Source organism: Schistocerca cancellata, chromosome 8 (genome assembly GCF_023864275.1).
Source record: "Schistocerca cancellata isolate TAMUIC-IGC-003103 chromosome 8, iqSchCanc2.1, whole genome shotgun sequence".
Classification (NCBI taxonomy): Eukaryota; Metazoa; Arthropoda; class Insecta; order Orthoptera; family Acrididae; genus Schistocerca; species Schistocerca cancellata.
The window spans coordinates 372,029,794-372,054,849 of NC_064633.1; the positions used below are offsets into that span (position 1 = coordinate 372,029,794).

Sequence of the window (25,056 nt, forward strand, 5' to 3'; positions counted from 1 at the left end):
CTTAACTGCATTTCGCACGCAACAGCCTCGACCATACCTAGCAACATTCTAACGGATAATTATTCGAGTTGAGTAGGCGCGACTCTCAGCCATTCTGCCAAGTCAATAACAATCTTAAACTTTGTATAGAAATTTCATTAGCGAATCCTATCCTTAAGAGGTAACTTCACATTCCGTGAAGAACCCGTAAATAACTTGTTCAGTTCATAACTAAAAGTGCCATTGTGATTTCTCAGAATTTTTTGCAAAATAAATAATAATTTACGTTAGTTTCATGTTTTTCTTACACTAGCTAGCACTACTCCAGTAACCAAGTATCCTACTAATTACGTTAGAAATTTTGTGAATTTTTGTATCATTTCCTTACAGAGGACGACTCCAGAAGATATTTATTGCTGAAAGTTTTTCAGGCATTTCTCTTTAGAACGTTAGGAGCGTCTGTCTGACTTCTGTAGTAGTGTTGGGGTGGAAACTTCACCTCGCAGGAGCCACAGGGTAAAGGGTACATCTCAGATTAATCCGTTGCGCAGAATGACAGAATAGCACCCACGCCGCCCACACTGAATGCCCTTCGTACATCGCATTAGTTACTTCCAGTCACGTCTTTCTACTATTCGTATTACGACCCTGCATTAGTATTGAGTATCTTGTTCCCACTAGTGTTTTCTGTTGGCTAATCATTTCCATCCCATGGTACAATATTTGTTCGCCATTAGTGATGCTGTTTAAACAGCTCGTATCGTCCACAACTGGTTATATGAGCACAAGGATGAATGTTCTTATCTCCACGGGCCACCAGAGTCACCAGGTCCCAATAATACAATATTTGTGCTCTACATTGGAGTGAAGGGTGCGTGATCGCTATCTACGTCTGTCATTATTACCTGAATTTTCACTATTTTGCAGGAGGAATGGTATGAGATTCCCTTCGAAACCATCCAGGGCCCGTGTTTATCCACATTGAAAAGGCTGGAAGCTGTTTTGAATGATAATGGATTTCCTCTACTGTATTAGATATTGTAACTTGATGTACTTTTGGTATTTCCGTAAACCGGGTAGTTATAATAAAACTTTCCCTATTTGACACGTTGTAACATGGAAACTAATTACCGTATGAGTGCCAAACGTGGTAGCATTAATGTCAAGAACATGAGGAAGAGAAATAACACAGAATCAATTTAACTCAAACACTTTTAATGTGCTGCTTCGGTACGTCATATCACTACATACCGGTAGCGTTATTGTGACAAAAGGGGCTCAATATGGTGCCCATCAGTGTCCAGAACAGTCTCAAAGCGCAGGATTGCATTCTGCATTTTACACAGCTGGATACCTCTCCTGATATACTGCGCTTCAGATCAGCACATGCGTGAATGTTCCCCTGGTAAACACTGTCCTTCAAGTAGCCCCACAACCAGAAATCACACAGAGTCAGATCATGTTATCGTGCCGGCCAAGCATTTGAAACGATCGGCTGATAATTCGATCGTTCCCAAATGTTTTTCGGAGAAGCAGCTGAACTTCACGAGCAGTGTGCGATGGGGCCCCATCTTCCATGAAAACTGTGGAGTTCAATGAATGTCTCTGCTCTAGGGTGGATATGACATGTTGTCGAAGCATATCGCAGTAACGCCAGTCAGTCACACTGCACGTCTTTGGTCCTTGAGCGCCAATACGCTAAAAAATGAATGGGCGAATGATGAACGTAATCGTGAAGCCACACCATACGGTGATACGTTCACTATACAGAGGAACTTCGTGCACAGTGACTGGAGGTGAAGAACCCACACTTGGCAATTCTGCGTGTTCACCTCACCCGACAGAGAAAAATGAGCTTCGTCTGTCCGTAGGATGATCCAGGGCCACAAGTCGTTGCGAGTTCTGTGGTCCAAGCTGCTGCACGATGTGGATCTTGTGCGGGTACCATTTGAGAATGATTCGAAGCGCCTTCCGTACAGAGGAGCACGGGATGATCAGCTGTCATGACGCAGCACGCGCACTGCCTTACGATCAGGAATTGCGAGCAGCGTTGTCTGACATAGTAACAGGGATTGCATCAACCACCTGTGGTGCAACCGGTCGTCGACCTCTTTTCCGGAGCGACGCCCAGTTTTCCAGTTGATTACAAGTTCTTCATCATGCTGCGCACGGCACGTGGAGAAAGAGGATCTCTTTCAATGAGCGATATTTTCGAAGTGCAGCTGCAGCATTACTGTTGTTTTGATAATAGCGCTTCACCACTAATTCTCTGCTCCTTAGGCCGAAGCTCATGTTGAGACGTCAACAAGTGCCCTGCAACTGGTCAGATGTGTGAGACTATAAATTACGATGACTGATCGCACCACCTGGTGGTCATAGATGGAATTTCACGGTGGCGCTGTGACACATAGACATCGTGCACCCCATACCCTGGAAATTAATGCTACCAAGTTTGGTAATAGTACAGTACCTCGTAATTAGTTTCCGTGCTATAATGTGTTAAATAGGGGAAGTTTAATTATAACCGCCCGGTATGTTTCCACGTCCAGTGTCTGATTCATTCTTGGCGTTGCACATTTTACAACATTAGCGTAAAGGCCTTTGTAGCAGCTTGCATCTCCAGAGTCGATAGCTTCAGCGTCTGCTCCGCCGTTCCCGTGCCGCAGCCCTACCTGTGGCAGCAGCAGCGACGCGTTGCCCGAGGCGCGGCCGCGGATGTTGGTGGCGACGCAGGTGTAGTCCCCGGCGTCGGCCTCGGACACGTTGTAGAGGCTGAGGCTGTACCAGCGGCCGCGGCCGTCGGCGTCCGCCTCCTCCTCCAGCTGCGGCACCGCCTCCGGGCCGGAGGCGTTGCCCGCCCCCAGCGCTCGCCCGTTCACCAGCCACACCAGCGTCGGCTCCGGGTCGCCCGTCACGTGGCACCGGAACGTCACGTTGCCGCCCAGCTGCAACGGCACGGCGCTCCGGTCAGCTGACACTGCCTTGGGAGTATTCTGCGAGCTTACAGGGTTAGCATTCGACGGGATAAGCCCTCTTAGAGCTATAAATGTGCAGTAGACTATCATAAGTAATCAAAGACTACAGTTGTGATTCCTGAGTTTCTCCCGGCGTATTTGATAATCAAAATATCCCCGAGTGTACTGCCGGTCTACAGTGTCCAACGGGCACAATATTTCGGCGATCATACATGTCGCAATCATCAGGTGAACTGACGGACTGAGCTCCTCTCGGGAAAAATCGACCGCATTTTGAAGAAACAACGGGTCGAAACTGTGTTTTGTCCTCCGAATAAAACTCGTGCACTGGTGGGGAGCGCCAAAGATGACCTCGGTCTGAGGAAGGCCGGCGTGTACCAGATCCCGTGTCAATGTGGCAAGTCGTATATTGGTCAGACGACGCGTACCGTCAAGGATCGATGCCGTGAACACCAGAGGCACATTCGACTGATGTATCCGAGCAAGTCGGCGGTCGCTGAACATTGTTTGTCGGAAAATCATGCTATGGAGTATGAACGCACGAGGATTCTGGTACAGACGTCGAGATACTGGGACAGCGTTGTTAGAGAGGCCATCGAAATCCGCACCAATGACGACCTCATAAACCGTGACTGTGGCTATAATCTGAGCAAGGCTTGGGAACCAGCGATTGGGTTAATCAAGAGTAAATCGAGCAAACGTATAGTTTTGACGACCACGGCGGACAGAGCCATCACACCGACGTCATCTCAGACGCCGTCGCAATCTGTTCCACCGCGTGACCGTGGCGCGGGGCGCGGACGGCGTAAGGAGTGCGCCGCGGGCGGAGGGTATTGAAATCGGCCGCCGCCGCGACCGAAGCCAGTTCCCCCTGAGCAGCCATAGCGTACGGACGGACCTCCGTACCGGCACGTTCACAGGAGCTCAGTCCATCAGTTCACCTGATGATGGCGACATGTATGATCGCCGAAATATTGTGCCCGTTGGACACTGTAGACCGGCAGTACACCCGTGGATATTTTGATTAAAGACTGCTGTGTTTTCCTAGTAGTCTTCGTCAGTTTAGGTATGTTAGGTGTGTTGCATACCTATCGGGCGTTACCTCATTTAGATTTTTTTTCACATCTGTGATCAGTATCTTACTAGATTCCAAGCAGTGAACCGTCTAGAAAACGAGTAAGGATAAACCGTATAAAGGAACGCGTAACTTTGGCAACAGTTTTGTTAGACAGTTATACTCATGTCTGTTATTCAATAATAAACAGTATTTACAGCAAAATTGTCAAGGTTTAATTCGGGTTTTATTGAAAATTGTTGATTTTTAACGTGAAACAGAGGGAAGTTGTAGTAAAGATGTAGATAATACGGATTTATTATATATCGCTTAAAAAAGCAGTTCCCTCTAAGAAATTAAAATTTAAAATAAGCAAAAGGAAAATATTTCGAATACCGTTTCAGTATTTTATGGAGTTTATATAAAATATGTTTCTGTATTTCATAAACAACTACTGCACTTATAAATAATATCAAGGCACTGTTGCAGTTGATCATGATGAAGGACGTTCGTTCTATTGAGTACAAACTAACAACAATAATTCCATAGATTTGTTTTATGTTTGTTCAAGTAAACTGCTTGCACCAAAATTAATTGCTTTGGGTACATAAGATCCCAGAAGTTACGCAGTCAACTGACTTTTGTCACTTACAAAACGCAATTTATATTTTTAAGGATATAAAATACACAATGGACTAACGCTGAACGATGTGTGGTTCTAATTATATGCATAACAAGCAAACAAAATCCAAAGAGAATTCTCTCGCACGTTCATTATTCTTTTCTTACCAATGCTACCAGCATTATCGATAATACTACCAGTTACTACGTCATTTACGTATGGTACCAAAACTACGACTGTTGTTTTGATGAGGTGCAACTCGAAGTCCTCCCTTTTGCAAAAAGTAACTGAGGAAAGTTATGGAACCACAGTTTGGAAAAGCTACAAAACGATTCTGCTACCTACAATGTTCATTTGGTGCAAGAGACGTAAGTACAAATTGGAGACAATTTGTCCACATATAGAGACTTAACACAGTAATGTTTCCCTCACTATATTTGCGACTAGAGCACGAAAGATCATAACGAAATATGGTATGAAATATCCATAATAATATGACGATCTTGGAGAGTGTATACAATGCCTGTCAAAAAAGAGAATCACCCAGAAGACATGCTCGGCTATTAATGCACCTTACAATGCGCACACACCATTAGCTGTCATGTTAGTGACAGTTGGTGTTCTTTGTGATTGGCAGAATGGGCATCAAAATGCGTTAGTACTTTTCGTTTTCTCTATTATTACAAGGCCTAACAGAGAATGTATGTGGCGTGAACGGCGTCAGCATTTGAGTGATTACTTTGCAGCACATAAATGCCTCGTACTTGTGTGAGACATCGTTATCAGTGCCTGGCAACGTGGGACAGGTGTGTTTCTGTGGGTTTCCAATTCTCTGGCAGGTCAAATAGTGCAATATACAGATTTTTGGGGCATTCGGATGTGACGGTGGGCCGGTGTCGCACTGCTCGGGAATGTGTGGACAGATATATTCGTCGTCAATGTTCCGGTCGACCACGTCTGACCACCACAAGGGGTATCGCCGTCTTGTGCATCTAGCAATTTGTAACTCCTCCAAATCTTCGCGCGCCCTTAGAGGACAAGTAATGGACTTCCTGCAACATTCTGGTTATCCAGCATCAGCCGGACTAGTGATCCACCATCCCATGCGTAGACTACAGTTATCACGAAACACAAATCGTTTGGAGTGTAGCCGCTACTAGACAGCATGGTCTGCTGAGGAATAGGATCGCAGTCTTTTGCACTATTCCAGATGACCGAAGTCGGAGAGTATGGCGGCGACTTGAGGAGAAGTCCAATTCTTCCGATGCTTTGGACAACACAGGAGTGTCATTACTGGAATCACGATATGTGTAATCATCAGCGATGACTTCAGGTCATAACTTGTAGTCACTGATGGAATTCTGACTGCACAGCGGCACGTTATGACCGTTCTGCGTCCGCATGTCCTCGTGCGACAGTAATATGGTGCCTTTTTTCAACAAGGCAATGCTTGTCCACACATTGCTCGTCTCTCTAGGAGCTGCCTGCCTGATGTTAAGATGGTCCTCTAGCCAGTGAGATCCCCAGATTAGTAACCAATAAGTCATGTGACCAGATACAACAGTTGTGAGGCAATATTCCTCAAGAGCGGATACAACGGCTTTCCGACACATTCCACAATTGAATTAGTACATGCATCGAGGCCAGATGGGCTGCGACGTCATACTGACAACTTATTTGTAAATTTTTATCGATTTTGTAATCTCTGCAAAACAATTCATAATTTCCCGAACCGGGAAGTTTAGTTTCTTTCGTTTTGACCTTCCCTTCTACGTGCTTCAATGTGGTTTGTCAGACAGTGTATGTAGATGTGGATGGAGAAAATCTTCCAAGATAACTAATACAGAAGCCACCATATATCATCATTTACCGAGTGTGGCTGAGTATTGGTGAACTACAGCGTGAAGCATTACATTGCCAAACCCCAGTAATTTCATGTAAACTTTACGTCGCAAATACCACAGAAATCACCACAGAAGCCACAGGGAGCACTTATCTACTTATTTACTGTAAATAACTTCAGATATAAATAAGTTATGCAAATTAATTTTGTGAAATGTAATTATTATTTGATAAATAATACTTCAATGATATAGTGGCAGTCAACCTGTGGATGCGTTCCTTGCGTATCAATAATTAATATTTATTTTGGGTACACAAAGGTGCTGTAAGTTTCATGTATTAGCTTTCGAACCATTTGCAATTACATTAATATACATCAGTTAAGTCTCATGACTTCTCATTTTAACAGTTATCCTAACAGCTATGTGGTACATGAAATGTTTTAATGCTTTGTTGTTACAGCCAATGATCTATACGAGCTTAACGAATCGTGACGTGGAGCCATAATGGCCGAAAACAATTAGTATTCTGCCATTTATCCATTTGAAACTTCCTTCAGCGTCCCTGAGATTGATTCCACTCATCACGAAGAGTTTTGCAAGCTTGAATGCAAGCGCTAAACCTTAAGTGATCTTACGGCAATCTTCAAGCTGTGACTCCGTTTCGCACGTAAATAACAGACACCTGCCCCGCAAGACTAATGGCCGCTCATGGTAGTATATAAAAGGTATAATCTTCTACAAACTTTGTAGCATTTTACTAGAAGTCAATTTGGCCACTAGCGAAGATGAATCGACCGCCAACAATGGCCGCTGCACCAGTTAATTTTAATAGTTTTCTTTCCAGTGATTAATTTCAATTTCTATTTAAAGTCAAATTTTCACTCATTTAGTAATCCTGCGTGAGCAGACATGTCAATCGCAGGGATACCGCTATTCAACGGACTGACATCTCAACCACAGAAATAAAGGCACAAATCACTTACAAACAGGACACCAGGAGGAAATTGCCTAGCAGTGGTGTGGTACCCAGAGCACGTTCCCTGGACACCGAATGCAGCAAGGTACAGTTTTGTGACGTATGAAAACAGCAAGGGAGAGCAACAGAGAAGGTGTTAGGGAAAGATGAAGGAAAAAGTAGATGAGGAGGTGGAGAAGGAAGAGGAGGACGGTAAGGAGCCGGAGGAACGGACGAAGAAGAAGGGAAGAATTGCCGTGGAAGGGAACGGAAATGTGTCAGAGGAAAACACGAGCAGATTTGGGTTGTGTTGAGCACCCGTTTCTTAGACCTACATCAACCTGGAAGAGAGATATTTTTTCTTCATTTTGGCTGCAAGCTGGAGACAATGTCGTCGTACAAAGTAAATCAGTACACGGAGATGTAAATAGTATATTTACTTCATTCTTTTCTTTCTTTTCTATTTCTGCTTATTGTGACTCTACACGAATATGCAGCGAATGAATGAAAAAATTGTATTATGATGAGGTTCACCATATTTTCAACATTATTGTGTAACTATTTTAAACATGTTACTTTTACTTAATTATCTCTAATTATATAAGAAACATGGCACTTGCATTTACTTGTAACTTTCAAGTTTAGACTGTTCATTTAGTAATTGGGATCGTGCTTACTTCTCGTTGTAACAGGTAATCTCAGAATTCCTGTATCTATACTATATAGCGTAAGATACTCAAAAGTTAACGAAAAACATACTCATTGCGATTTTATATTACTAACGCATTCAGACAAAAATGGCGGATGAGAGGAAGACTGCGTTGACGATTAAACAAGAAATACGGGGAGCTTGGCAGAGTGATGGGAGAGACCAAGTGGAACTTTATCTCTGGTGCTGGTTAACTTAGTTACGCCACAAACTATCATTTTATGACTTTGTCAATAAATTACACTGGGAGATATTATCTCTTTCCGAAGATCTTTCTTACAGAATTCTCCGATTTTAAGGCATCTAAATATCTAAGTTTTTGTACAGCTATTCGTTCAGTTATTAGAATTTATTTCATCGATCATAAGGTGACAAATGCCTCTAATCTTGTGTATTTTAAGCTCTGAACTTTACGCATACTCCTGTAATTCTGCGATAAAGAGATAGCGCTCCATAAGATCACGTGAATTATAAAACAAAAACAAAAGTTGTGAATTGGATAATTATATGAGACACTGATAACGCGAAGGTCGTGGGTTCGCTCCCCCCACGGGCCACTTCTTTGTCCGCAGTTCGTGGTCTTGCGGTAGCGGTCTCGCTTCACGCGCACGGTGTCCCGGCGGGGTCAGGGATTTTCCCTGCCTCGAAATGACTGGGTGTTGTTGAGTCGTCTTCAGCATCATCATTCATCCCCATTACGGTCGGAGGAAGGTAATGGCAAACCACCTCCGCTAGGACCTTGCCTAGTCGGCGGTGCGGGTTTCCCGCATCGTCCTCTGCGCTCCTCGGAATATGGGACCTCATCATCATCGTCATAAGACATCTGGACCCAAACGGTAATGGCTCAGCCATAAACGAAATTTTGGCATCATGCCTCACAAAGATATAATAAGTAATACTCGAAGCCGGATCTCCAGCTTTACGCGAGGGATCGCCTTAACGTGTTGAGTGCGTGAACTGATCTAGAATACCGGAATGTAGCTCGAACCGATGCACTCTGCGCCCGCCTTGAAACATAGTTCGCCAATGGTGCACATGCTTACTGCACTTTGCATAATTAGAAGTAGAGACTGACTGCAATGTTACTTTAAAATATGAGTGCAGCTCAGCATCTGTACCATGAAATTGCGGGCCCTATTTAGAACATATATTTTTGCCTACATTTGCCCCTTATTGCCCGAGTGTCATTTAGACTATCAAATGGCGCCAGATCTTGCGACCTCTGACCAACTGAATATTTCTTAGCGAACCAGCTTCTCCTTCCATACACAAATGCCTGCGGCATCTGAGAAGCAGCAAGCTAATTACTCCCTCTCCTTGCCCCATCATCTGTCTGTGCCAACGAGGCATCGTGAACTTAGGCCGACCGGGGTGGCCGAGTGGCTCTAGGCGCTACAGTCTGGAACCGCGCGACTGCTACGGTCGCAGGTTCGAATCCTGCCTCGGGCAGGGATGTGTGTGATGTCCTTAGATTAGTTAGGTTTAAGTAGTTCTAAGTTCTAGGGGACTGATGACCTCAGATATTAAGTCCCATAGTGCTCAGAGCCATTTGAACCATCCTGCACTTAGGCACATATGATTCTCACTCTCCAACCATAATCTTATTTTGGTAAACCAGTTGCGTCTCCTCTTACAAAATTTTAAGCATTAATTAAATGCTTAGAAGGACCTTGACGCAAAAAATGATCTCCTCGGAAATTAGTGTTTGGCCTCTTTCCTTAGCAGATCTTTTGGAATGCGACTGTTTTCCTGAAACCAGCTATGCACCGTTGCGCGAAACACCGCCCCGAAACCGCTGGACCAGCGCAGAGCATTCCTGCCGCGGATGTGGCTTTCAGCAGCAACTCTTTTTAAGACGCACTTTCCGTTCTTCCCCTGCGGCCCTTAGTATTCTTAAAATCAACAAGCGAACTCGGCTGCAAAATTACACATTTCGCCTCGCCACATGAAGAAAAGAATTAAGAACAGCTATTATTTAATTACGTGCATATTCTCATATGTTAGTTGCGATTAGCCTTAATTTAGTCGTGTTATTAAAATTACTGGTTTACTAACTAGGGTATGGAGTGGTTTTGCGAAAAGCCATCCCATAACGAAATCCACACGGGTCTCCGAGATTTTTCAACAATACATGTGGTGTGATAATTATATCAAGACCTTAAGCTGTCGAAAGGCGTTGATATACATCAACGGGGAGAGTTGAAAACGTGTGCCCCGACCGGAACTCTAACCCGGGAATCTGCTGCTTACATGGCAGACGCTCTATCCATGTGAGCCAGCCGGCCTGAGTGGGCGAGCGGTTCCAAGCGCTACAGTCTGGAACTGCGCGACCGCTACGACGCAGGTTTGAATCCTGCCTCGAGCATGGATGTGTGTGATGTCCTTACGTTAAATGGTTCAAATGGCTCTGAGCACTATGGGACTTAACATCTGTGGTCATCAGGCCCCTAGAACTTAGAACTACTTAAACCTAACTAACCTAAGGACATCACACACATCCATGCCCGAGGCAGGATTCGAACCTGCGACCGTAGCAGTCGCGCGGTTCCGGACTGCGCGCCTAGAACCGCTAGACCACCGCGGCCGGCCTGTCCTTAGGTTAGTTAGGTTTAAATAGTTCTAAGTTCTAAGGGACTGATGATCTCAGATGTTAAGTCCCATAGTGCTCAGAGCCATTTTGGGCCATGTGAGCCACCGAGGGCACAGGGGACAGAGCGACTGAAAGGACTTATACCTTTCACACTCCCGGTGAGACCCACATTCCCAACTTAATGTCCACACACTACATTCGTAGTACCCCTGCCCATTACACTCATTACTCGCGGATGACAATCTTACTGAGTCCCGTAAGAGTTCGGTCTATGAGTGTGCATTTGCACAGAAGAACAAGGTCAATGACCGTTTAGCTTTAACTATATATTAATATGGTATCTGTTCTTTCAGACATGTCAGAAAGAACAGATGTCATCTTCACAGGCCTATATACTTGTGATGTGTTTACATCTTTCATCTAAAGAATATTTGTGCTGTTTCTTGTCGGTTTGGATTGTTTGAGTCAAATGCTGTAGGTATAACAGCGGTCCAAGTGAGAAAGAAATGTGTGTGTGTGTGTGAGTGTAATGGATTGAGGTATAAAATGTGTGAAATTATCAGAAGATTTTCCTTGTTTTTGTAAATAATTAAGAAACACATATTCACTTCAATGTGTCCTCATCTACGTCCCGTATATTTTATGCCACTTGTTAATGTGTCTACAGTTACTTGAACTATAAATTTTGATTCTGCAGCGAAGTGTTTGCTCCGTTGGAACTTCCCGGCAGATTAAAGCTGTGTGCCAGATCGAGACTCGAACATCGAAGCTCGGACCATGTGTCATGCTCAGCCAGTAGCGTACTGACTGTGAAAGGTAAAGGTCCTAGGTTCGATTCGCGATTCGACAGACAGTTTTAGTCTGTCAGAAACTTGTTATTGTTGATGTCGATACTGTGTAAAGTCGAGAGAAGATGGTGGAGAGTAGGGTTCCGTACCTCAGCCTGGATCATGTGGTCGGCGAGGCTGACCTCGGGCGCGCAGGCGAAGTCGTGTGCGGGCACGTCGGGCCAGGGGCGGCCAGCGAGGGCGGCGGGGGCGGCGCAGGCGGGTGGCAGCGCGCCGTGCACGGTGCGCGGCAGCAGCCACTCGCGCAGCGCGCGCAGCCCGCAGTCGCAGCGCCACGGGTTGCTGTCCAGCGCCACCTGCCACCGTTACACTGACAGTCAGTGGGGTGAGGGGAGCGTGGCTGCAACCAAGACCAGCTGAACAGACAGGCAAGCAACATTGCACCCTACCCGTGCTTCTTCTCACATACAAGGTGGATCGTAATTAAAGGCGTAATTCTCTACAGCTGAAACTAAACAGCACTGGAAGAAAAAAAGTTTCACGATGAAATTAAATTCTCACATTGGCCACAACTAGGCATGAAATGAATTCATTGGCGACAAGCGAAAATTTGTCATGACCGGGACTCAAACTCGGATTATCAACATTACAAGAGCGATCGCTTTAACCGAGCAAATGTTGTGTATTGTTGAAGTGTACGATGTCTGCTGTAGGCTGATGTTTAAATTTGCTGAATACGTACTGTTGCTGTTGTTGTCTTCAGTCCTCAGACTGGTTTGATGCAGCTCTCCATGCTAATCTAGCCTGTGCAAGTTCTTCATCTCCCATTATTTACTGCAACCTAAACCCTTCTGAATCTGCTTATTGTATTCATCTCTTGGTGTCCCTCTACAATTTTTACCCTCGACGCTGCCCCTCCAATGCTAAATTTGTGATCCCTTGATCCCTCTTGATCCCTCAGAACATGTCCTACCAACCTACCCCTTCTTCTTGTCAAGTTGTGCCACAAACTCTTCTTCTCCCCAATTCTATTCAATACCTCCTCATTAGTCATGTGCTCTACCCATCTAATCTTCAGCATTCTTCTGTAGCTATACATTTCGAAAGCTTCTATTCTCTTCTTGTCCAAACTATTTATCGTCCATGTTTCACTTCCATACATAGTTACACTCCGTACAAATACTTTCAGAAACGACTTCCTGACACTTAAATCCACACTCGATGTTAACAAATTTCTCTTCTTCAGAAACGCTTTCCTTGCCATTACCAGTCTACATTATATATCCTCTCTGCTTCGACCATTATCAGTTATTTTGCTTCCCAAATAGCAAAACTCCTTTACTACTTTAAGTGTCTCATTTCCTAATCTAATTCCCTCAGCATTACCCGACCTAATTCGACTACATTTCAGTATCCTCGTTTTGCTTTTGTTGATGTTCATCTTATATCCTCCTTTCAAGACACTATCCATTTCGTTCATCTGCTCTTCCAAGTCCTTTGCTGTCTCTGACAGAATTACAATGTCATCGACGAACCTCAAAGTATTTATTTCCTCTCCATGGATTTTAATATCTACTCCGAATTTTTCTTTTGTTTCCTTTACTGCTTGCTCAATATACAGATTGAATAACATAGGGGAGAGGCTACAACATTGTCTCACTCCCTTCCCAACAGCTGCTTCCCTTTCATGCCCATCGACTCTTATATCTGCCCTGTGGTTTCTGTAGTAATTGTAAATAGCCTTTCACTCCCTGTATTTTACTGCTGCCACCTTTAGAATTTGAAAGAGAGTATTCCAGTCAACATTGTCAAAACCTTTCTCCAAGTCTACAAATGCTAGAAACGTAGGTTTGCCTTTCCTTAATCTATTTTCTAAGATAAGTCGTAGGGTCAGTATTGCCTCACGTGTTCCAGCATTTCTACGGATTTCAAACTGATCTTCCCCGAGGTCGGCTTCTACCAATTTTTCCATTCGTCTGTAAGGAATTCGCATTATTATTTTGCACCTGTGACTTATTAAACTGATAGTTCAGTAATTTTCACATCTGTCAACACCTGCTTTCTTTGGGATTGGAATTATTATATTCTTCTTGAACTCTGAGGGTATTTCGCCTGTCTCATACATCTTTCTGACCAGATGTTAGAGTTTTATCAGCACTGGCTCTCCCAAGGCCGTCAGTAGTTCCAATGGAATGTTGTATACTCCCGGGGCCTTGTTTCGACTCAGGTATCTCAGTGCTCTGTCAAACTCTTCACTCAGTATCGTATCTCCCATTTCATCTTCATCTATATCCTCTTCCACTTCCATAATATTGTCCTCAAGTATATCACCCTTGTATAGCCCCTCTATATACTCCTTCCGCATTCCTGCTTTCCCTTCTTTGCTTAGAACTGGGTTTCCATCTGAGCTCTTGATATTCATACAAGTGGCTCTCTTTTCTCCAAATGTCTCTTTAATTTTCCTCTATTCAGTATCTATCTTACCCCTAGTGAGATAAGCCTCTACATCCTTACATTTGTCCTCTAACCATCCCTGCATAGCCATTTTGCACTTCCTGTCGATCTCATTTTTGAGACGTTTGTATTCCTTTTTGCCTGCTTCATTAACTGCGTTTTTATATTTTCTTCTTTCATCAATTAAATTCAATACTTCTTCTGTTACCCAAGGATTTCTACCCCTCGTCTTTTTACCTACTTGATTTTCTGCTGCCTTCAATACTTTATGCCTCAGAGCTAACCTTTCTTCTTCTCCTGTATTTCTTTCCCCCATTTCTGTCAAAGGTTCCCTTATGCTCTCCCTGAATCTCTGAACAACCTCTGGTTTAGTCAGTTTATCCATGACCCATCTCTTTAAATTCCTACCTTTTTGCAGTTTCTTCAGTTTTAATCTACAGTTCATAACCAATAGATTGTGGTCAGAGTCCACATCTGCCCCTGGAAATGTCTTACAATTTAAAACCTGGTTCCTAAAACTCTGTCTTACCATTATATAATCTATCTGATACCTTCTAGTATCTCCAGGATTCTTCCATGTATACAACCTTCTTTTATGATTCTTGAACCAAGTGTTAGCTATGATTAAGTTATGGTCTGTGCAAAACTCTACCAGACGGCTTCCTCTTTCAATTGTCTCCCCCAATCCATATTCACCTACTATTTTTCCTTCACTCCCTTTTCCTACTGTCGAATTCCAGTCACCCATTATTATTAATCTTTCGTCTCTCTTCACTACCTGATTAATTTCTTTTATCTCATCATACATGTCATCAATTTCTTCATCATCTGCAGAGCTAATTGACATATAAACTTGTACTACTATAGTAGGTATGGGCTTCGTGTCTATCTTGGCCAGAATAATGCGTTCACTATGCTGTTTGTAGTAGCTCACCTGCACTCTTATTTTCCTATTCATTATTAAACCTACTCCTGCATTACCCCTATTTCACTTTGTATTTATAACCCTGTATTCACCTGACGAGAAGTCTTGTTCCTCCTGCCACCGAACTTCACTAATTACCACTAAATCTATCTTTAACCTATCCACTTCTCTTTTTAAATTTTCTAACCTACCTGCTCGATTAAGGGATCTGACATTCCTCACTCCGATCCGTAGAACGCCAGTTTTCTTTCTCCTGATAACGACGTCCTCTTGAGCAGTCCCCGCCCGGAGATCCGAATGGGGGACCATTTTACCTTCGGAATATTTTACCCAAGAAGACGCCATCATCATTTAACCATACAGGAAAGCTGCATGCCCTCGGGAATAATTACGGCTGTAGTTTCCTCTTGCTTTCAGCCGTTCGCAGTGCCAGCACAGCAAGGCCGTTTTGGTTAGTATTACAAGGCCAGATCAGTCAGTCATCGAGACTGTTGCCTCTGCAACTACTGAAAAGGCTGCTGCTCCTCTTCAGGAACCACACGTTTGTCTGGCCTCTCAACAGATACCCTTCCGTTGTGGTTGCACCTACGGTACGGCCATCTCTATCGCTGAGGCACGCAAGCCTCCCCACCAACGGCAAGATCCATGGCTCATGGGGGGAGGGGGGAAGAGGAATTCGTCCTAACAAATGATAAAAAATCCGTGAAATGAGAAAGAAAATCAGATAATAATATTTTGAGTTATGCTTTTGTAAAATATAAAATTTGCTAAACTGCCTTCAGCATAATTGTTGGGTAATGCTCGTTTCACAACAGTTCCCGCAAACATTACATATTTTGACGTCACACGAGGCCCAAGAGAAAGATAGGCTGTGGCATGTACGTAGGTCACAACACGTGATACTGCAGATCTTGCGAATGCCAGCAGCCGTCTCAGGCAGGAAGCGAGTAGCTATTCCAGACGAGCTTAATAACACTTGATTAAATGCATGCAAGTGCTCGATAGCACACGACAAGAGTAAGACCTTAGAGGGTTTCTTCCTGTTAAATATTGATTTTCCTTGGCCCTTGCACTGAGGCGAGCGTCCCCGAAGTGTGGCGGACTAGTGTGACATCAAAAGTTCGTTGCAGGGATTGCATATCTCGTTGGCACTGGACATCACACGATGTATCGACGACAGCATTATCGGCTATTGATTTTTGTGAGCATCGCTAAGGCCGTCTTACTAATCTTACTGCACCACTAACGGAGATTTACAAAAAACACGTTATTCTTGGAATGATTTATCATAATTATTGCTATAATAAAATAATTTATCGACGGTTAAAGCCTTCGTATAAGAGTGCTCTCTCAGGAGTGGTTTTATTGCCAATAATTTATAAATTAAGCATCACACACACTTGTTTTATAATTTGCAGTATACTGTTTCGAGATAACCGAGCATTGAAAATTTATCACAAACACGTCACCATTACCGTTAAATATCACTTAATATGCATCAATGATGTAAGCCTTCAAGAGAAAATATGATAGTCAAGACAGGAATGATGAATTACATGATTAAATGCTAGCGTATGTTCGCGCGCTACCACATGCAAATATTTTTTTTTTTTTTATGTTAGCGTTGTTAACCCAGTCTGGGACTTTCTTATGAATGTAATGCAAGTATATTCTGCAGTATTCAGTGTTACTTGCAATCCGTATGATTTGAGAACGAAGGATGAAATAAATATTCAGCGATTTCCGAGTGTGGTATTAAGCGGGAAACAAAGATGACAATAAACTGCTGCGACTGAAACAAGCAACAATAAAATTCATATACTGTCTTTCCACAAATATTTGGATATTTCCGGGTGCTTGGTCAGGCAAGAACCTAAGAAGTCAGCTTAAATTGCTGCGAGTGAATTGACGAGCAGTAACATTCATAATTTTCACTGTCTCAAGTGATAGATACGTTTGTCGATATTGCGGACGACGTCAAAAAGACGTCCCGTTTGTGGGAAGTGTTGTGAAATGAGAATTACCCTTAAACGTCCGTGTGAAGGAATAAGTATGTTGAAATAACGTATCACGTTACATTATAGACTGTTGACTATGAATAACGTGTTATTAGGCGAAGTGTTATGAACTCTATATTGCATTATTCGAACTTTTTGCATGAGCGCTCGTGAAGTTGCTTCAGAGCAACTCATTTCCGAATAGTACAAAAAAAGTTATTGTATCTTGGAGGTGATAAACACAACTGTGATGCATCGCAGCTATACTTGTAGCAAGAATACGGTTGCCAATGAAAGAAAATTAACATTCGTCCTTCTCATTACGGTATGCTGAAAAGACAAGTTCTGATTTTAAAAGGTAAGCGACATATTCAGGAAAGAAGAGGTACAACGTCGTGGCTATAAAAAGACGTCGGAAAAATTTCACTCATACGCGAAAGTAAAGTCACTGAGCAAGAGCTTGGTAAGAAAATACTGGAAACCTTACAGACGTCGAATGAAACACGCTGATTCCAAAATTGATTCAGGGATCAATTGTGACGAGTTCTGTAAGGCGTGGCTTGTTTTCTTTTTTTTAAAAAAAAACATTATTTGGTGTACTGTATTTTATGCTCATTTGGTAAACTGTAACGCACTGTTAATTCCACAGTTGTTTATTTCTTCACCAATAACGTGTGAGATCTTTATTTATTTCTGAGTCTGAAATTACCGTTTTAAAATAAATGTGTGTAGTTGCAAAAGGTAACCAATAGTAACCGGTTACGGCCCAGTCCACAATCGTAACCCAATCCTGCCTTCCTTGATTACCAGGTTTCACAGTTCCTTCGTGGAAGTATGTTTACTGTGACTTTTTGCTTCTAGTATCGTGTACTCTGAAATTTTTTATTTTAATCCGGTACTTACTATACACCTTGATATTACGTTATCTGCCCAAAACATACTAGGGGTTTGCCGTGATAATCGGAACAGTCGTCCAACCACGCAGGCAGTTATCTGGGTGAGGGCCAGATGGCGTCGGAGAAATCAAAGGGACAGCAGCTAGGGTCAGTAGCGTCCACCACACGGTGGAGCGAGCGAGCGGAGTCTTACAGGGAGCACCAGAATTAACTGGATATCTAAGCAGCGAACGGAATTAATGTGCGATTCCAATGGTGTGGCTGTAAGCCGCGTGGCGAACCAGTCACGTGTGCAACAGTATTCCTTAAATGTAACAAACTGGTTGCATCCCTTTGCGATAACACTTCTGTAATTGCTGTACGTAGCAGTCAAGTAGCTCGCCGCTTCGGTGTCTACTGTCGCGCCAGCAGAAACGGTTACATCAAAGGAGTGCCACAGTAACGGTGCATGGTAAACTGTGCTACCTGTGTTGCTACAGCGTCCACATTAGCACTGCACTTCTGCGCTGCGGCCGCGGCGCGAGGAAGGCACTTGGGAGCTGCCAGAGTATTGTGAGGGCGAGCGAATGACGGAGCCACCTGGTGGCCGTCCAGTTTGGGCGACACGGTGGCGACTGTGGTGTCACCGCCAGACACCACACTTGCTATGTGGTAACTAAATCGGCCGCGGTCCATTGGTACATGTCGGATCCGCGTGTCGTCACTGTCAGTGATCGCAGACCGAGCGCCACCACACGGCAGGTCTTGAGAGACTTACTAGCACTCGTGCCAGTTGTACGGGCGACTTTGCTAGCGACTACACTGACGAAGCCTTTCTCTCATTTGCCGAGAGATAGTTAGAATAGCCTTCAGCTAAGTCCATGGCTACGACCTAGCAAGGCGCCATTAACAATTTCTAGAGAGAGTCTCACTTGTATCATCAAGAACGCTGTATACAAATGATGGATTAAAGTTAAGTATTCCAGCAGCTACGTACTTTTCTTTATAGCATTCATTACGTATCCTGTTTCAGACCTAACGCCAGCCTGCGTGAGTTGACGCGTGCATTTCGGCCTCCTCTAAATTAGTGTGCGTTGTGTTGGCTAATCTGCCGACACAACAGCGACTCCACAGAAGAGTGCAAGCGGTTGTGTTACGATTGGTTCCATTGCCGATGCCTGCAGAATTTTTATGGGTGGAGTGCATGGGCTGTACCTGTACCTTCGATCTGTGTGTCCCGTCGGGCCATCAAGACAATTTCTCGTGGTTTCCTCTTTATGTTCGTTCGATGCAACCAGCCACGAATTCCTCTCCTATGCCAATCACTTCATTTGAGCATAGCACTTGCATCCTACGACATCATTTATCTGCTAGACGTGTTCCACTCTCGGTCATCCCCTACAGTTTTTACCTTCTACAGCTCCCTCTAGCACCATAAAGTTATTTCCTTATATCTTAACAGATGTCCTGCCAGCCTGTCCCTCCTTGTTGTCAATGTTTTCCACGTTTTCCTTTCTTCACCAACTCAGCAGAGAAAATAATCATTCCTTATCTTATCAGCCCATCTAAGTTTCCACTTCCTTCTATAAGAGCACATCTCAAATATGCCGATTCTGTCCTTTTCTGGACGATTCACAGTCCATGATCTACTATCGTTAAATGCAGTGTTGCAAATATACATTTCAGAAATTTCTTCCTCAGATCAAGGATCAGACTTCTCTTTGGTAAGAATCCCCTTGCTGCATGTGCTGATCTGCTAGTTTTGTCCTTCTTGCTTGGTCTGTGTTAAGCGTTAAGAATTCCTTAGCTACGTCTTCTTCATGGTGCTCAATTTTGACGTCACGATCATCGACAATCTAGTTTCTGCTGCCTCTCATTACTTTCGTCTTTTTTCCTCTTGTAATCTCCTTTGCATACTTTGTACTTCCCTAAGGGATACAGGAGAGAGGAACAGACGCAGTTCATGGACAGTGAATTCAGATATTAACTTATTCTACATATAATATCAAATAGTAAAAGTAATACATCACATCGTCTGCTGTATCTGCAGCGTCAGTTGCTAAGAGTGGGTTTTGGTGCAGAAATATTTACAGATACAAAGTTTTACAATGTAATCAGTCTTCAATACAATGACTCTCCGTAGATGACGAGTCCTGACCTCCACGAAAATCTGTAAATGTTATGAAATGGTAAACACACAAAAATGGGCTCTTTCCATCGATGCATGAATTTCAGTAGCCCCGTCGCTACAGCTCTGGAGGGGGAATGTTCGCATATCACTGGCAGTGTCGTGAGAGTTGAAGACAGCGCCCTCATGCGGCTGTGCGTAACGCGGCGGCGTGACCAGATGGTGGCCGGTACTGCACTACCGTTACGATTACTAAACCGGAACACTTTACTTTAATTGACAGTCCTCTGCTTTATAGAAGCTTAAATAGAATTTGTTCTAGGTGCTGTCCAGCAGTGTTTCATGTTAAAGGTTTACGTATCTTAGTTCAATTATTTCATTTTATATTGCTTGTGGATAAGATTTTCTGTTGAAGTTAATGACATGACACGTCGCTTCCACTTGCTTTTTTATAATTTTTCGTTGCCTGGAAATTTTCCTTGAACATTCTTATTTTTATTTTTTATTAATATTAATACCAGACGTTTGTGGTTGTAGTTGATTTTTGTTTTCTTAATAGAGTTGTGTTGCCTACGAGAACACATTTCCTCCCCCACAACCAGCAGACCTTGCACACTCTAGCCACAGTGCTGCTGCACCCCAATCAAAGCCAATTTGCATTAATTTTTTTCAGTCGTGGAGCTGATACACAGGCAAACAGAAAAAGGTTAGTGTTTAACCTGCCTTCGACGAAGAAGTCTTTAGCGACGTGTCGCTCGCTCTGGTTGGGAAAGAATTTGGGAAGAAATGGTTATGTCATTCTCAAGGAAATCACTTCGGAATTAATCATTATCGGCTTGGGGAAACCAAAATTCGTCGACACAGGGACCGCGTATTCAAACGTCAACGTTGAGCGTGTCGGGTTTCTGACTCCATAGCGTGGAAAAAGTACGCTGTGGAGTCTTTCCAAGCGTGTAGAGCAATGTTAAGCATGACAGATGTTCTGAACGTGCGTTTGAACGTAGACCAATCACATGGAAGAACGCCACCCACGTCACATGCGCGCCATCTCTCTTCAGTAGAGAGTCTGGATACGCCATATTGTCTTTTACTTTATAATATAACTCATATCCTCTGATTATATGAGATTTCAAATCAAAATGAAATTGGTCTCTCGAAAACACGTTGTTTGTTGGCACGATCTGTTGTGATGAACTGGTGGTTAATAATTTTCGCTTTGTAACTTGCTTGTTAAAACAGTATGCAGTATCAAGGCAAAGTTACATGGAAGATCGATAAAAACACAATTTCTTGGTACAATTTTAAATAATAAAATGCCAATTAACAACATATCTGCATTTAAAACCTGCAGAAGATTATATATTTTATAATCTTCTGCAGGTGCGTGTTGCACGAAATCAGTGCGAAGTAGTAAAGACAGGTGCAGAGTCAGGAAGAGATATGACATGTGTTGCATCTCACATTCTTTTTAACTAAGCTTCACGTTTTCTAATAGGTTATATGACTACCTTTTTTTAAAGTATATTCTATAAAATTCGATGTTAAGTAAATGTAAGTGCACCCTCTCTCGATTTTCTGCATCTACCTAAGAGGTTGCACTACTTGCAATAAAATATTTTGTACTTTCTTTATTTAGCCATGTATTTCACAAGTTCTAAAGATTCTGCTACTGAATAGAAGCAGCGATCAAATAAGAATAACCTTAATGTATTAGTAGTGACTGAGGATGATGAAATAATTTTTGTCTATGTGAAAAACTATCATATATTTGCATTGAACTATTTTTAATGGTATAGTTGTAAACTTATGTTCTTTTAAGGCGAAACTTTCTTTTTGCCTTGTAACATGTTCATGCATATTGAAGTTTGTATTTGTGTATACTGCAGAGAGAACGATATGACTAGCAGATGGACGAGGAATGTGCATTTTAAGAGAGCTGACTTAGGAATTTTATGCCCGTCCCTTTCGTACACAAACTGTGTGATCTGCGAGCAAGTTACAGCCGACAACTGCCGCTGGAGTGCACTGCAATCACGTATACCGCATTGAGACACACGTGGCATATCCACAAGCCGCAGTTTCTGAGCGTTCAGCAGAATGTGAATTCGGCATTATGACGTTCGAATGCACGATGCCTGTGCCGACGGCATGAGGCTGGCTGACTGATTGTGAATTCGAACTGTCATCCACTTCGATGCCGAATCCAGTGTGTTAACACTGCGTAATCACGCTCGACCAAATGAAACATTTGCCCTTTCCTATTATCCCTGACAGTTTCCTTTGTGGTATTATGCAGAGATCGCGGTGCCACACCAAAGTCGATAACCTGATATCTCACACACTGGCGAGGGATCGCTGCAATTCGTAGTTATGTATGGGAAGTTCGGCTGTGGACCACGCCTCCCATCTCAGTACTGCAGAGCCCTCGTACCGAGGTCAATATATGGGTGTGCTAGGACGAGCTCTGCCCGTAATTCGATATCTGAGCTGCAGCAGTCAACATAATCATTTAGGACAGTGACAGTTAATTCTTCTGCTGGATTTGATAAAAGTTGAACGTTGTGCTTCAAGAGAACAGTTTCCGATTGTATGTACTGACAGGTGCTTTGAAAGACAGTGATAGTAATAAATTACCCAGTTATCCGGTAATAACGAACTGTGTCATTTACGTAATAAAGTGAACTAATATTTCATCTGTTGTAGTTAAGGATGAATGCAATCTCAGAACACTCAAAGGATTCACAGCTGTGACCGAACGACCGTAGTTTCGTCTGGTCAGAATGCGCTTCAGGATCGCAGAATCGAGCAGTAAAGTGGCTGTTGGACGTACCGCCTTGAGCGTGGCGGCGGCGACGTTGAGCGCGGCGGCGTCCAGCTGCTGCAGGCGGTTGTTGTTGAGGTGCAGCGTCTCGAGCGCCGAGAGGCGCGCGAAGGCGGCCGGGTGGACGCGCGCCAGCCGGCAGTGCGAGAGGTCCAGCGTGCGCAGGTGCGGCAGCGCGGGGAACTGGCCCTCAACCAGCTCCGACAGCGGGTTGTGGCTCAGCGACAGCATGCGCAGCCGGTCGTTGCCGGAGAACGTGCCCGGCTGCAGCGCCGCTATCGCGTTCCCGGACAGGTCCACCTGCAGACACCGACAGGTGGCCGCTGTTCACTACCAGCTGCGACCGTTCTCAGCCACCACTCATCAGTACTACTAGGAGAGCAGTAAGAGGTAGTGTTCATACTTTAAAGAGGCAGAAGCAATACAGAAGTATCATCAGGTTTGATTCCATGTGGAAACATGTGCCAGTGGCTGTATTTGTTTCAATTAGTAAAAGTTACAGCAATCAGTCGCTAATAATGTTTATTGAATATGCAGGTTTCGGCCACTACGGGGCCATCTTCAGTGCTAAAAGCGCGATAAGCAACTAGTTATAATAAGGTAAAGTCGTACAAGCAGTAAATCTGAGTTAATGACAAAATACATACCAGTAAATGTAAGTTAAACCATGAAAACCACTTGTATATGCACGTAGTCGCAACTAGACTATTCATTTGAAATGTACACATCATAAAAAAGTTTTACATCACCACGGTTCCGTTAGTTCCGGAACCTGTATTGAAAATTGGAATAGAGATCAACATAAACATCATTTCTGCCTTTTTCATTGCTCATGAAAACCATGCATTGCATGTTGTACTACCACACAGCGAGACCTTCAGAGGTGGTGGTCCAGATTGCTGTACACACTGGTACTTCTAATACCCAGTAGCACGACCTCTTGCATTGATGCATGCATATATTCGTCGTGGCATACTATCCACAAGTTCATCATGGCCCTGCTGTTCCATATTGTCCCACTCCTCAACGGCGATTCGGCATAGATCCCTCAGCGTGGATGGTGGGTCACGTTTTCCATAAACAGCGCTTTTCATTCTATCCCAGTCATGTTCGATAGGGTTCATGTCTGGAGAACATGCTGGCCACTCTAGTCAATCGATGTCGTTATCCTGAAGGAAGTCATTCACAAGATGTGCACGATGTGGGCATGAACTGTCATCCATGAAGACGAATGCCTCGACAATGTGCTGCCTATATGGTTGTGTAGTATCATTGCCATAGATACAACTACAACGCCGCGCCAACACAAGGTTGGCAGCCCGTCGTCTGCCGAGCACAGCACACACTAGGCTAGGCGCAAATTGAGACGCGTATAGCGTGTGTGGCGCGACGCAGCGCAGCGCGCGTTTTTGTAACATCACAGGTTCAAATGGGACCGCGCAAATTGCGACGCGACGCGACTGGGACGCGACACGCGCCTGCGCCAGGTCGCGCGGCGTTGTGGCTGAGGCACAGTTTCTCGCGTCGCGCGTGCCTCGTTAGCACCGTGGGAAGTTTGAGGCGGGGAGGGGAAAAGTAGCCCGGCCATATGCTCACATCGGAGCGGTGCATATGAGCAGTGGTAGTATTCTCCATACGATAAATTTTGCCTTACTGTGTACTAAATTTCATTACCTTTGGGTAGTGTTTCGTTTTTCGCCATTTAAGCGCTCCATCATTATTGTTAGTACATTATACTTTTCTGTTATTTATATCTGTATAGTTTTGTTTTGTTTGTCTTCTATCAAGAAAAGTGCATACTTCAGTAACTGATGAGCCACTAGCCGCTGGAACTGTATCATATGCCTCCGCGATGTTTCCAGATCGCAAGAAAGGACAAAGGGTAGTGAATAAGAAAGCAAGGAATATTATAAAATCATGTGATTAAGAATCAAGGTAGGATAGTAAAACAAGGTTATCTTCTCGCTGCCTAGTATGCTGGCGTATCTGTACGACTTGTTCCAAAAATTTAGAAAGGGATAATCTCGACAGGTGTGATCCCTTTGTGCTCCTGGTAAAAAGCGTCCAAGATCTGAAGTATAGAAGCCTCACCGTGATTACTCTCAAATGGATGTAATAATGTAATATGGCACACTGTACTAAATGCATGTGAACATCACATTTCCAGTGCAAGCTAGAAACAGTCGAAAAGCAGTCACAAATAACAATGTTTTCATTGGTTCGCCGTGATGATAAAAAGCATTTCAATTGTTGCGAGCACATTATCAGCGCTAATAAACTAATTATACAACAGGCTACACAAATGACGAAAATGGTCGGTATTATTACGAAAGTAGGAAT

The 25,056-nt window shown here is 43.7% G+C and overlaps 1 protein-coding gene across 1 annotated transcript in view; it reads right to left on the reverse strand.

Annotated features, from left to right (window-relative positions):
- The window catches only part of LOC126095586 (leucine-rich repeat-containing protein 24-like), a 199,391-nt gene that overhangs the window by 129,509 nt on the left and 44,826 nt on the right, over positions 1-25,056 (reverse strand). Inside the window, exons 2-4 of the mRNA XM_049910360.1 lie at positions 22,726-23,016; positions 11,666-11,872; positions 2,652-2,924 (exon numbers count right to left, since the gene is read on the reverse strand). Coding sequence (XP_049766317.1) covers positions 2,652-2,924; positions 11,666-11,872; positions 22,726-23,016 — 771 coding nt within the window. The remainder of the gene's footprint in view (positions 1-2,651; positions 2,925-11,665; positions 11,873-22,725; positions 23,017-25,056) is intronic.